The sequence below is a fragment of the Anas platyrhynchos genome, chromosome 17 (genome assembly GCF_047663525.1).
Source record: "Anas platyrhynchos isolate ZD024472 breed Pekin duck chromosome 17, IASCAAS_PekinDuck_T2T, whole genome shotgun sequence".
Classification (NCBI taxonomy): Eukaryota; Metazoa; Chordata; class Aves; order Anseriformes; family Anatidae; genus Anas; species Anas platyrhynchos.
In genome coordinates this window covers 514,515-529,041 of record NC_092603.1, presented here as the reverse complement: position 1 = coordinate 529,041, position 14,527 = coordinate 514,515, and the positions used below count along the sequence as shown (strand labels likewise).

The window sequence follows — 14,527 nt, the reverse complement described above, 5'->3', positions numbered from 1 at the left end:
TTTTACCTGCCAAAAAACCCCCACATTGACTTGCCAAAGCCCCCGTCACCCGCCAAGCCCCCGTTGACTCACCGGAGCCCCCCGTTGGAACTGTTGCAAGCCCCGCTGCTCCCGTTCCGCAACCCCCGGGCCCGGCAGGGCGCGTTGGTGGCGCCCGAGGTTGGAGGCGACGGCGAAGGTCGTCCCGCAGTTGGAGGACAGCGAAGGCGGCGCCGGGGGCGCGCGCCGGGTTCCCGGGCGAAGGCGAAGGGGCAGCCGAAGGATTCGGGAGAATGGGGAGGGGCTCGGGGCAGGGAGAGTCTCGGCTGCGCGGGGAGACCACCGCGGTCCAGCGGAGGGGCTCCGGGGGCGGTGGTCCCGTGGCCGCCGGTGGTCCGGTGGAGGTCGATGGGAAGCCCCCGGAGGTCGGCGAGGAGGCTGCGGGGGTAAAGGGTCGGTGGGGGCACAATGGGGGGTTTGGGGCGGGGACCCGAGTTGTAGGGTCGGGTTTTGGGGTCAAAGTACCCAATCATAGGGTCGGGTTTTGGGGTGGAGGGCCGTTCTGGGATGAGGTTTGGGGTGATGGGAGGCTGAGACCCATACCAATATTTTGGGGTGACGGGTAGTACCCGTACCCATAAGACCAGGTTCGGGGCATGAGACCCGAACCCACAGACCCAGGTTCGGGGTATGAGACCTGAACCCATATCTCAAGTACTTTTGGGGTACCCATCTGATATACCAATATTTTGGGGTGACCAGACCCCAACCCATAAGTTTAGGTTTGGGCACTGAGACCCGAATCTATAGGGTTAGGTTGGGGTATTATACCCAACCCATAATTTAGGTTTTGGGAGGGAGATCCCAAACCTATAGGGTCAGGTTTCGGTGGAGGGCCCGGTCTCTCCTATGGGGTGAGGTTTCGGGGCTATGGAGACCCCAATCTATAGGGTTGAGGTTTGGGGTGGAGGTCCGATGGGTGGAGGTTTCGGGGATGGAGACCCCAACCTATAGGACCCAGATTTTGGGGTGATGGAGACCCGAACCCATAATTTTAGGTTTTGGGGGATGGAGACCCGAGCCTATAGGGTCAGGTTATGGAGACCCGAATCTATAGGGTCAAGTTTTGGGGGATGGAGACCCAATCTATAGGGTCAGATTTTGGGGGATGGAGACCCAATCTATAGGGTCAGGTTTTAGGGTACTAAGACCCAACCCATAATTTAAGGTTTTGGGGATGGAGACCCAACCTATAGGGTCAAGTTTTGGGGATGGAATACCCAATCTATGGGTCAGTTTTGGGGGGATGAAGACCCTGACCTATAGGTCAAGCTATTGGGATGATGACCCCAACCTATAGGGTCAGGTTTTAGGGGGAGATGAAGACCCAACCCATAATTTAAGGTCGTGATGGAGATCAAGTCTATAGGGTCAGGTTTTGGGGATGAAGACCCAAATCTATAGGTCAGATTTTGGGATGAAGACCCCAACCCATAGGGTCAGATTTAGGGGATGAAGACCCGACCCATAATTCAAGGTTTTGGGGGATGAAGACCCGAACCTATAGGTCAAGTTCTGGGGGACTACGACCCGATCCTATAGGGTCAAGTTTTGGGTGATGAAGACCCCAATCTATCAGGGTCAAGTTTTGGGGGATGAAGACCCGAATCCATAATTTAAGGTCTTGGGTGATGGAGACCCAAATCTATAGGGTCAGGTTTTAGGGATGAAGACCCCAACCCTTAGCAATTTAAGGTTTGGGGATGGAGACCCCAACCTATAGGGGGTCAAATTTTGGGGGATGAAGACCCAAATCATGGGAAGGAGGTCATGGGACCAGACCCCAACCTATAGGGTCAGGTTTTGGGGGATGGAGACCCCAACCTATAGGGTCAAGTTTTGGGGGATGAAGACCCCGACCCATGGGATGAATTTTGGGGGAATGAAGACCCCACCCTATAGGGTCAGGTCTTGGGGGATGAAGACCCCAACCCATGGGATGAGGTCATGGGGGGATGAAGACCCCAACCCATAATTTAAGATTTTGGGGGATGGAGACCCCAACCTATAGGGTCAAGTTTTGGGGGATGGAGACCCCAACCCATAATTTAAGGTTTTGGGGGGATGGAGACCCAACCTATAGGGTCAAGTTTTGGGGGATGGAGACCCCAACCCATAATTTAAGGTTTTGGGGGATGGAGACCCCAACCTATAGGGTCAGATTTTAGGGGGGATGAAGACCCCAACCCATAATTTAAGGTTTTGGGGGTTGAAGACCCCAATCTATAGGGTCAAGTTTTGGGGGATGGAGACCCCAACCTATAGGGTCAGATTTTGGGGGGTGGAGACCCCAATCTATAGGGTCAGGTTTTGGGGTGACGGAGCCCCCACCCCATATTTGAGGTCCCGGGGGGATTCCGCCCCCACCCCCCCGACCCCCCCAGCCCCCTCCCCACCTACCCTCGTGGCCTTCGTCGCCCTCCTCCTCCTCGCCGGCCCCCCCCGGCCGCGGCCGCTCCCCGTCGGGCTCCATGGCCCCCCCGCCGCCGGCCCTGCGCCCCCAAACGTCACCATGGGGGGGGGGAGGGGGCGGGGGGGGGTCCCCAGTTCCCACACCCGGTCCCAGTCCCCTCCCAGTTCCCAGTCCCAGTTCCCAGTCCCCTCCCAGTTCCCATTCCCAGTTCCCAGTCCCATTCCCAGTTCCGTTCCCAGTTCCCAATCCCGTTCCCAGTCCCCTCCCAGTTCCCAGTCCCATTCCCAGTCCCCTCCCAGTTCCCAGCTCCATTCCCAGTCCCAATTCCAGTCCCCTCCCAGTTCCCATTCCCAGTTCCCAGTCCCATTCCCAGTTCCGTTCCCAGTTCCCAGTCCCGTTCCCAGTCCCTCCCAGTTCCCAGTCCCATTCCCAGTCCCCTCCCAGTTCCCAGCTCCATTCCCAGTCCCAATTCCAGTCCCCTCCCAGTTCCCAACCCCATTCCCAGTCCCATTCCCAGTTCCGTTCCCAGTTCCCAGTCCCATTCCCAGTTCCCACTCCCAGTTCCCATTCCCAGTTCCCAGTCCCAATTCCAGTTCTGTTCCCAGTTCCCAATCCCGTTCCCAGTCCCCTCCCAGTTCCCATTCCCAGTTCCCAGTCCCAATTCCAGTTCCGTTCCCAGTTCCCAGGCCCGTTCCCAGTCCCCTCCCAGTTCCCAGTCCCATTCCCAGTCCCCTCCCAGTTCCCAGCTCCATTCCCAGTCCCAATTCCAGTCCCCTCCCAGTTCCCAACCCCATTCCCAGTCCCATTCCCAGTTCCGTTCCCAGTTCCCAATCCCGTTCCCAGTCCCCTCCCAGTTCCCAGTCCCATTCCCAGTTCCCAGTCGTATTCCCAGTCCCCTCCTGGTTCCCAGTCCCAGTTCCCAGTCCCGTTCCCAGTTCCCAGTCCCAATCCCAGTCCCCTCCCGGTTCCCATTCCCAGTTCCCAGTCCCGTTCCCAGTCTCATCCCAGTTCCCAGTTCCCAGTCCCAGTTCCCAATCCCAGTCTCATTCCCAGTTCCCAGTCCAGTTCCCAGTCCTGTTCCCTTTCCAGTTCCCAGTCCTGTTCCCAGTCCCAGTTCCCAGTTCCCAGTCTCAGTTCCCAATCCCAGTCCCATTCCCAGTTCCCAGTTGCATTCCCAGTCCCCTCCCAGTTCCCAGTCCCGTTCCCAGTTCCCAGTCCCATTCCCATTCCCAGTTCCCACTCCCAGTTCCCAGCCCATTCCCAGTTCCCAATCCCAGTTCCCAGTTCCCGCTCCCAGTCCCAGTTCCTGCTCCCAGTCCCGGCTCCCTTTCCCCGTCCTGTTCCCAGTCCCAGTCCCAGTCTGGTCCCAGTCCCCATTCCCAGTTCCCAGTCCTGGTTCCTGTTCCCAGCCCCATCCCAGTCCCAGTTCCTGCTCCCAGTTCCCTTTCCCAGTCCCTTTCCCAGCCCCGCTCCCAGTTCCCAGTTCCAGTCCCCGTTCCCTTTCCCAGTCCTGCTCCCAGTGCATCCCAGTCCCGTTCCCAGTCCCTCCCAGCCCCATTTCCAGTCCCTCCCAGTCCCGGTTCCCTTTCCTAGTCCCCGTTCCCAGTGTGTCCCAGTCCCATTCCCAGTCCCTCCCAGTGCATCCCAGTCCCGGCTCCCTTTCCCTGTCCCCATTCCCAGTCCATCCCAGTCCCGTTCCCAGTCCCCACCAGTCTGTCCCAGTCCCGGTTCCCTTTCCTAGTCCCCGTTCCCAGTCTGTCCCAGTCCCATTCCCAGTCCCTCCCCAGTCCCGTTCCCAGTCCCTCCCAGTCCGGTTCCCTTTCCCCGTCTCCATTCCCAGTCCCTCCCAGTCGCCTCCCAGTCTGTCCCAGTCCCGGTTCCCTTTCCCAGTCCCTGCTCCCAGTCTGTCCCAGTCCCATTCCCAGTCCCTCCCAGTCCCGTTCCCAGTCCCTCCCAGTCCCGGCTCCCTTTCCCCGTCCCCATTCCCAGTCCCTCCCAGTCCCCCCCAGTCCCTCCCAGTCCCCTTCCCACTCCCCTTCCCACTCCCATCCCCCCCCCGAACCCCCCTAAACCCCCCCTAAACCCCCCTTAAACCCCCCCCCACCCCCCATTCCCCCCCCAGCCCCCCCCCACCCCCTCCCAGTCCCTCCCAGTCCCTCCCAGTCCCTCCAGTCCCCCCCCATCCCACCTCCCCACCGTTCTCCCGGCGTTCCCGGAGCTTTCTTTGCCCCCCCCCCTTTTTTTTTTTTTACGCCCCCCCCCTTCCTGCCCCCCCCCCCTTTTCCTGCCCCCCCCCTCCCTTCCCCCCCCCCCCCTTCCTGCCGCCCCCCCCCCTTTTTTTTGCCCAGCCCCCCCCCTTCCTGTGCCCCGCGTTACGGAGCCGGCGGGCAACGGAGCGGCCCCGGGCCCCGCCGAGCAGGTAACGACCCCCCCCCCCCAAAAAAAAAATACCCCCCCCCCAAAAAATCCTGACCCCCCCCCCCAAAAATCCCCACCCCCCCAACCCCTCGGATCCAGCCCCGGGGCTTTAAATCCAGCCCCGAGGCCGGACCCCCCCCCCTCAATTCGCGACCCCCCCTCGATTCGTGACCCCCCCCCACAATTTACGACCCCCCCCCACAATTTACGACCCCCCCCATCAATTCCGGACCCCCCCAATTCGCGACACCCTCCCCAAAATCCGCGACCCCCCCCGGAATCCTCAACCCCCCCCAATTCGCGACCCCCCCCCAATTCGCGACCCCCCCTCAATTTACGACCCCCCCCTCAATTCGCGACCCCCCCCGAATCCTCAACCCCCCCCAATCCGTTATCCCCCCCCCCAATTCGCGACCCCCCCCCAATCCGCGACCCCCCCCCGAATCCTTAAACCCCCCCAATTCGCGACCCCCCCCCAATTCGCGCCCCCCCCCTCAATTTACGACCCCCCCTCAATTCCTGGACTCCCCCGATTCCTGAACCCCTTCCCCAATTCCTGACCCCCCCCCCAAAAAAAAATTCCGGACCCCCCCCCCAATTCCTTAAATCCCCCCCATATCCCTTGACCCCCCAAAAATTCCCGACCCCCCCCAATTCCCGACGCCCCTCCCAATTCCTTAACCCCCCCCCAAAATTCCCGAACCCCCCCCAAAATTCCCAGCCCCCCCAAAAAAATTCATGACCCCCCCAATTCCCTAAATCCCCCCCAAATCCCTCGCCCCCCCCCCAAATCCCTCACCCCCCCCAAATCCCCGTGCCCCCCCCCCCCCCGCACCCCCTCCCCATATTTTGCCCCCCATCCCCCCCCGCTCGGTTAATTGGGTTAATTGCCCCCCCCCTGTTATTTATCACCCCCTTAAATGCCCCCCCCGTTTAATTACCCCCTTATTTACCCCCCCATTTAATTACCCTTATTTAACCCCCCCTTTATTTAATTACCCCCCAATTAATCACCCCTAATTAATCACCCCCCCAATTAATCACCCCTAATTAATCACCCCCATTTAATTACCCCCCCAATTAATCACCCCAATTAACCCCCCCCTTATTTAACCCCCCCTTATTTAATTACCCCCCCTTATTTAATTACCCCCAATTTAATACCCCCCTTATTTAATCACCCCCCATTAATTAATCACCCCCCCTTAATTAATCACCCCCTTATTTAATTACCCCCCTTATTTAATTACCCCCCTTAATTAATCACCCCCAATTTAACACCCCCCCTTATTTAATCACCCCCCTTAATTAATCACCCCCCCTTAATTAATCACCCCCCCTTAATTAATCACCCCCAATTTAACACCCCCCCCTTATTTAATCACCCCCCCTTTTATTAATTACCCCCCTCCTTTTAATTACTCCCCCCATGACCCCCCCACGACCCCCCAATGCCCCCAATGCCCCCCCACGACCCCCCGAGCCATGGGGACCCCCCCTTTATTTTGGGGACCCCCCCCTTTATTTTGGGGACCCCCCCTTTTATTTTGGGGTCCCCCCCCCAAGCAGACGGGGACCCCCCCCCTCTTTGCCTTACAGGGGCCGGAGACCTCCGCTTGTCCCCCCCCCCAAAAAAAAAATTTGGGGACCCCCCCCGAAGACACGATGCAGGAGAGCTACGAGAACGTCATCTCGCTGGGTGAGGCACAGACCCAAAAATGTGGTTTTTCACCCCAAAATCAAGCCGCCGGCTCGGCTCTTCCTCCCTCCTTTTTTGCTCTTTTTTTAATAAAAATGATTCAATTTAAGGGTTTGGCCCCAGTTCATGCCGAGGGGTGCGGGGAAGAGGGAGCAGAAATTGGGGGTTTGGGAAAATTCCCAAAATCCTCAAATCTAAGCTTAAATAAAGGGTGGGGGTCCCGGGTGCGGTTTGATCATTTTGGGGGGAATTCAACCCAAATTTATCCCCCGTAATTGGGGTTTCGACCCAAATTTATTGCCTGTAGTTGGAGTTTTGATCAAAATCGCTCAGAACTGGGATTTTGGCCCAAAATTATCCGCCGTAATTGGGGTTTTGACCCAAATTTATCCCCAATAAACGTCATTCAGCCCAAATTTATCCCTATAATCGGGATTTCGACCCAAATTTATCCCCCATAATTGGGATTTTGACCCAATTTATCCCCAATAAATGTAATTCAACCCAAATTTATCCCTATAATTGTGATTTTGACCCAAATTTATTCCCAATAAATGTTCAACCCAAATTTATCTTAGTAATTGTGATTTGGACCCAAATTTATCCGTATAATTGTGATTTTGACCCAAATTTATCCCCAATAAATGTCGTTCAACCCAAATTTATCCCTATAATTGGGATTTTGACCCAAATTTATCCCCATAATTGGGATTTTGACCCAATTTATCCTCAATAAATGTTGTTCAACCCAAATTTGTCCCTATAATTGGGATTTTGACCCAAATTTATCCCCAATAAATGTTCAACCCAAATTTATCTTAATAATTGTGATTTGGACCCAAATTTATCTGTATAATTGTGATTTTGACCCAAATTTATCCCCAATAAATGTTGTTCAACCCAAATTTATCCCTATAATCGGGATTTTGACCCAAATTTATCCCCATAATTGGGATTTCGACCCAAATTTATCCCCAATAAATGTTCAACCCAAATTTATCCCTGTAATCGGGATTTCGACCCAAATTTATCCCCATAATTGGGATTTTGACCCAATTTATCCCCAATAAATGTCGTTCAACCCAAATTTGTCCCTATAATCGGGATTTCGACCCAAATTTATCCCCAATAAATGTTCAACCCAAATTTATCCCTATAATAGGGATTTCAACCCAAATTTATCCGTATAATCATGATTTTGACCCAAATTTGTCCCTAATAAATGTTGTTCAACCCAAATTTGTCCCTATAATCAGGATTTCGACCCAAATTTATCCCTATAATTGTGATTTTCACCCAAATTTATCCCCAATAAATGTCGTATAACCCAAATTTATCCGTATCATCACGATTTTGACCCAAATTCACCCCATAAAAATTGAAGATTTGGGTCAAAACCAAGGACGCGCGCATCGGGCGTCCTCCTGCTGAAGCTCCCAGATCCCGTAGGGGCGCGCGGCTATTTTTGGGTGAAAAAAAGCCATAATTGGCACTCCGACCGTGTCCCCTAGCCGAGGAGATCGCCATCAGCTGGCCGCGGATCACCGCCTTCGCCGAGTCGCATCGCCGCAGGGGGCTGGCGTCCGGTGAGTTTTGGGGCAAAATTTGGCGATTTTGGGGCTTTTTGGGCAAAATTGGGCAAGTTGAGGGTGGGAGGGGGTCGCCCGGAGATGTTACGGGGTCTTCTCATTGGAGGAGGCCAAATTTGGGTTGGACGGGGTTTTTGGTGTTGAAAATGGTGAAATTGGGGATGTTCCATAAATTGGAGATGGCCAAATTTGGGTTTGGTCATTTTTTTGGTGTAGAAGATGATGAAATTGGGGATGTTGCATCATTGGAGGAGGCCAAATTTGGGTTTGGTCATTTTTTTGGTGTTGAAAGTGATGAAATTGGGGACGTTCCATAAATTGGAGATGGCCAAATTTGGGTTTGGTCATTTTTTTGGTGCTGAAAATGATGAATTTGGGGACATCCCGTCATTGGAGATGGTCAAAGTTGGGTTGGGTGCGGTTTTTGGTGTTGAAAATGGTGAAATTGGGGATGTTCCATAAATTGGAGGAGGCCAAATTTGGGTTTGGTCATTTTTTTGGTGTAGAAGATGATGAAATTGGGGATGTTGCATCATTGGAGGAGGCCAAATTTGGGTTTGGTCATTTTTTTGGTGTAGAAGATGATGAAATTGGGGATGTTCCATAAATTGGAGATGGCCAAATTTGGGTTTGGTCATTTTTTTGGTGTTGAAGATGATGAAATTGGGGATGTTGCATCATTGGAGGAGGCCAAATTTGGGTTTGGTCATTTTTTTGGTGTTGAAAGTGATGAAATTGGGGACGTTCCATAAATTGGAGATGGCCAAATTTGGGTTTGTCATTTTTTTGGTGTTAGAGATGATGAATTTGGGGACATCCTGTCATTGGAGATGGTCAACGTTGGGTTGGGTGCGGTTTTTGGTGTTGAAAATGATGAAATTGGGGAGTTTCCATAAATTGGAGTGGGCCAAATTTGGGTTTGGTCATTTTTTTGGTGTTAGAGATGATGAATTTGGGAACGTCCTGTCATTGGAGTTGGTCAAAGTTGGGTTGGACGGGGTTTTTGGTGTTAAAAATGATGAAATTGGGGACGTTACATCATTGGAGGTGGCCAACGTTGGGTTGGGCGGGGTTTTTGGTGTTGAAAATGGTGAAATTGGGGATGCCAAATTGAAGGAGGCCAAATTTGGGTTTGGTCATTTTTTTGGTGTTGGAGATGATGAATTTGGCAGAAGATCCACCATGCCAACCCAACCAACCCAACCCAACCCAACTCAATCAACCCAAACCAACCAACCCAACTCAACCCACCTCAACTAATCCAACTCAACTCAACCAACTCAACCCAACCAACCCAACCCAAATCTACCCAATGCAACCAACCCAACGCAACCAACCCAACCAACCCAACCTAACATAACCTAACCCAACCCAACTAACCCAACCCAACCAACCCAACGCAACCAACCCAACCCAACCCAACTCAACCAACCCAACCCACCTCAACTAACCCAATCCAACCCAACACAACCGGCCCAACCCACCTCAACCAATTCAACCCAACCCAACTCAACCAACCCAACAAACCCAACCAACCTCAACCAACCCCACCCAACCCAACCCAACCCACCTCAACTAATCCAACCCAACCAATCCAACCAACCCAGCACAACCAGCCCAACCCAACCAACTCAATCAACCCAACCCAACCCAACCCACCTAACCCAACCCAACCAACCCAACTCAACCAACCCAACTAACCCAACCCAACCAACTCAACCAACCCAACCCAACCCAACTAACCCCAACCCAACTAACCCAACCAACCCAACCCAACCAATCCAACCAACCCAAACCAACCAACCCAACCCAACTCAACTAACCCAATCCACCCAACACAACTGACCCAATCCACCTCAACCAACCCAAGTCAACCCAACCCAACTAACCCCGACCCAATTAAACCCAACCCAACCAACTCAACCCAACCTACCTCAACCAACCCAAACCAACCAACCCAATTCAACCCAACCTACCTCAACCAACCACACCCAAAAAAAAACAACCCAACCCAACCAACCCAATGCAACCAACCCACCTCAACTAATCCAACCCAACCAATCCAACCAACCCAGCACAACCAACCCAACCAACCTCAACCAACCGCACCCAACCCAACCAACCCAACCAAACCCAACCAACCCAATTCAACCCAACCCAACTAACCGAACCAACTCAACCCAACCCAACCAACCCAACCCCACCCCACCCAACCCAACCCAACCCAACCCACCCCATCCCGGCCCTCCCCGGGGCAATGACATTGGCGAACCGAGTGCCGGGGGCTTCGGGCTCACCCGCGGCCGGGTGCTCCCAGAGCCCCCCCTTGCCCCCGCAGAGGCCGGGCTGCTGAGCGAGCAGGAGGAGGACGAGCCCCCGCCGGGCCAACCGGAGGCGGGCGACACCGAGGGGACACCGCCGGCACCCAAACCCAAGGGCCCCAACCCCCCCGGCGGCGGCGAGGGGACGGCGACGAGCGGCGAGCCGCCCAAAACCGAGGGCCCCCCCCGGGCCGGCAAGCGGGCCGGCAAATCGGGCCACCGGGCCGGCTTCAAGAAGTTCCCCCAGCGGAGCCTCCTGGGCCACGGGCGCTGCCACGACTGCGGCAAAGCCCTGGCGTTCGGCGCCGCCTTCACCAAGCGCCGGCGCGGGGCGGAGAAGCCCTACAAGTGCCCCGAGTGCGGTAAGTGCTTCCGGCTGAGCTCCACGCTCATCACCCACCAGCGGCGGCACGCCGGCGAGAAGCCCTACAAGTGCCCCGAGTGCGGCAAGAGCTTCAGCGTGGGCTCGGCCTTCATCCAGCACCAACGGGTGCACGGCGGCGCGGCGGCGGCGGCGCCGTGCCAATGCGGCGTCTGCGGCAAGACCTTCCCGGCCAGCTCGGGTTTGGTGAAGCACCAGAAGCAGCACCTGGAGGAGAAGCCCTACAAGTGCGGCGACTGCGGCAAGGGCTTCAACTGGAACTCCCACCTGGAGCGGCACCGGCGCATCCACACCGGCGAGAAGCCCTACGCCTGCCCCGAGTGCGGCAAGAGCTTCAGCTGGAGCTCCCACCTCGACCGGCACCGCCGCACCCACGCCGGCGGCGGCGGCGCGGCGCAGTGCGGCGAGTGCGGTGGCAAAAATTTCGGCAAGAGCCCGGCGGCTTTGGCCAAGCGCCGGCGCTTGGGCGGCGCGGCCGAAAAACCCCACAAGTGCGGCGAGTGCGGGAAGGGCTTCGGGCTGAGCGCGGCGCTGCTGCAGCACCAGCGCGGCCACGCCGCCGGCAAGCCCTACGCCTGCGGGGACTGCGGCAAGAGCTTCGCCTGGAGCTCCCACCTCGACCGGCACCGCCGCATCCACGCCGGCGAGAAGCCGTACCGCTGCGGCGATTGCGGCAAGGGCTTCTCGCAGGGCTCCCACTTGGAGCGGCACCGCCGCGTCCACGCCGAGCCCTGCTGCGGTGGTGGTGCCAAACGGCGGCGGGGGGCGCGGGGCGAGAGGCCGGGGGGTTGCGGAGAGTGCGGGCAGAGCTCGCGGTGGGGCGGGCGCCCCAAAACCGCGGCGGTGCCGGCGGTGCCGGAGAGGCCGCCCAAGTGCAGCGAGTGCGGTAAGAGCTTGGGGCAGCGCGGCGAGGGCGTCAAGCACCAGGGCACGCAGACGGGCGAGAAGCCCTACGCCTGCCCCGAGTGCGGCAAGAGTTTCGGGCAGAATTCGGCGCTGGTCAAGCACCGGCGCATGCACACCGGGGAGAAGCCCTACAAGTGCGGGGACTGCGGCAAGAGCTTCGGGGTGCGCTCCAACCTCATCAAGCACCAGCGCACCCACCTGGGCGAGAAGCCCTACAAGTGCCCCGATTGCGGCAAGGGCTTCATCCAAAAATCGGACCTGACCAAGCACCGGCGCATGCACACCGGGGAGAAGCCCTACGCCTGCAACGTCTGCGGCAAGTGCTTCAGCGTCTCCTCCAACCTCATCAAGCACCAGCGCATCCATCTCGGCGAGAAGCCCTACGGCTGCCCCGAGTGCGGCAAGAGCTTCATCCAGCGCTCCGAGCTCACCATCCACCGGCGCGTGCACACCGGCGAGAAGCCCTACAAGTGCCCCGAGTGCGCCAAGTGCTTCAGCCGCAGCTCCCACCTCAACCGGCACCAGCGCACCCACGCCGGGGACAAGGGCAAGGCCAACGCCGCGGCCAACGGCAACGTCAACGCCAACGCCATGGCCAACGTCAACCCCAACGCCAAAATCAACGCCAACGTCAACGCCATGGCCAACGTCAACGTCAACGCCAACGTCAACGCCGCCCCGGCCCCGCCGCTGCCCCCCGGCGCCTTCCCCGCCCCCCCGCTGCCCCCCTTCCCCGCCGCCCCCGCCGCCCTGCCCCTGCCCCCCCTGGAGCTGCCCTGGGCCCTCCCGTTCCCAACCCGCGCCTTCCCCCCCCCCGCCTTCCCCCCGGCCGCGTCCCCCCCCGGGGCACCCCCGGCCTCCTCCCTCATCAATTGAGTGGGGGGGGGGTGGGGGTCACGGGACCCCCCCTCAGGAGAGCCCAGCGGGGGGTGCGGGGGGGTCTCGGGTACAAGGGGGTCTGGGATTGGCCCCTCCGGCCCCATCATCATCCTCACCGTCATCATCTTCATCACCATGAACCTCACCGTCATCATCTTCATCATCCTCGCCATCATCATCTTCTTCATCATCATCTTCATCATCACCATCATCCTCACCGTCATCATCCTCACCATCATCATCATGAGCCTCACCGTCATCATCTTCATCATCCTCTCCATCATCATCTTCATCACCATGAACCTCACCATCATCTTCATCATCATCAGCCCCAACCATCATCATCCTCATCCTCATCGCCATGAGCCTCACCATCATCTTCATCATCGTCAGCCCCAACCATCATCACCATCATCATCCTCACCACCATATCAGCTTCTTCATCCCCTTCATCATCATCCTCTCCATCATCATCATCCCCTCCATCCCCATCTTCATCCTCTCCATCATCATCGTCACCTCCATTATCAGCATCTCCATCGCCATCTTCATCATCCTCACCATCATCACTATTGGCGCCTCCATCCTCTTCATCATCATCCTCACCATCATCATCTTCATCACAATCAGCCCCAACCATCATCATCATCATCCTCACCTCCATCGCTATCAACACTCCCATCCTCATCTTCATCATCCTCACCATCATCTTCCTCACCTCATTATCAGCATCTCCATCCCCATCATCATCCTCACCATCATCATCTTCATCACAATCAGCCCCAACCATCTTCATCCCCATCCTCTTCATCACCATCATCATCTCCATCCCCACCCTCACCATCCTCACCCTCCCCATCCCCACCGGCTCCGCTCCCCTCCCGCAGCCCCGCCGCCCATTTTTTGGGTAAAAAACAGCCAAAAGACACATTTCCAGCAGGACTCGGGCTGTTCCCACGCATGGAGGTGGCCCCGGGGCCGGTTTTTTTCCTTAATTTTCCCTTTTTTGGCAAGAAAAAAAATCCTCGCAGCAGACCCTGGTGAGGTCACTTAACGGCGACGTCATTTTTTTTATTTTTTTGCCTTTTTTTCACGTGGACTTCACAAAAAAATGTGTGTTTGCAGTGTGTGGGGGGGTGGGTAATGAATTTTTCTCCTTTTTCCCTAATTTTTTGTGTTCGCTTTCGCTCTGCGCCCGGTGGGGAACGGCGGTGGTGATTTTTTTTTGCCGGCCCGAAATCCCCGTTTTTTCCCCCAATTCCACCTGGCACCGGGCTGCGAACGCTTGGACCCAAACCCAGGGAAGGGTAAAAATTAAGAAAAAAAAGAAAAAATAATTAAAAATGAATAAACGAGAAGAAACGGGAAGGATTGCGCGCAGGATGCTGGAGCGCTGAAGGATCAAAAAAGAATAAAAATAAAACTTTAAGTTTTTTTTTTCCCTAAAAAGGAGGAGAAGGTGAAACGGAAAGCGGGAATTTCCCCAAATTTGGGGCAAAAACGAGCAGAATCAGGCAAGTTTCGAGACCGTTGATGGAAAATGGAAAGCAGAAAACCCGAGAATAACGCAAAAAAAAAAAAAGTGAAAGATGACAAAAAAGAAATGGGAAACAGAAGGCGTTTTTTGGGTGAAAAAAGCCCAAAATCAGAGCCGCCAGGCGCCGTCCCCAGCGGCCACTGCTTTTTTGGGGGGAAATTTGGGTATTTTAAGCTTTTGTCCATGTCACTGCGCTCCTCCCGTCAGTAGAAATAAACTAGAGCCTAGCTAAGTGCTGCCTGCCTCATTTTGGGGAGAAAAACGGGGATTTGGGGACAAAAAGTGCTCATTTGGGTTTTTAAGGGGGGTTAGGTAATTTGGGTCATTTTAGTGTGTTTTTTTGT

The 14,527-nt window shown here is 55.9% G+C and overlaps 2 protein-coding genes across 2 annotated transcripts; one reads left to right on the top strand and one right to left on the bottom strand.

Annotated features, from left to right (window-relative positions):
* Nucleotides 1–398: 398 nt before the first annotated feature.
* LOC139998853 (uncharacterized) lies at nucleotides 399–3,710 on the bottom strand. The gene is made up of 2 exons (XM_072024717.1): nucleotides 2,440–3,710; nucleotides 399–417 (listed from the first exon to the last, which is right to left on the bottom strand). Exon 1 carries the CDS (start codon nucleotides 3,708–3,710, stop codon nucleotides 2,547–2,549), a length of 1,164 nt encoding a protein of 387 aa, XP_071880818.1. The 3' UTR covers nucleotides 399–417; nucleotides 2,440–2,546.
* A 1,097-nt stretch (nucleotides 3,711–4,807) lies between these two features.
* LOC139998885 (uncharacterized) lies at nucleotides 4,808–12,782 on the top strand. Its single transcript, XM_072024814.1, has 4 exons — nucleotides 4,808–4,871; nucleotides 6,470–6,569; nucleotides 8,081–8,155; nucleotides 10,497–12,782. Exons 2-4 carry the CDS (start codon nucleotides 6,536–6,538, stop codon nucleotides 12,641–12,643), a joined length of 2,256 nt encoding a protein of 751 aa, XP_071880915.1. The 5' UTR covers nucleotides 4,808–4,871; nucleotides 6,470–6,535; the 3' UTR covers nucleotides 12,644–12,782.
* The last annotated feature ends 1,745 nt before the right edge of the window (nucleotides 12,783–14,527 follow it).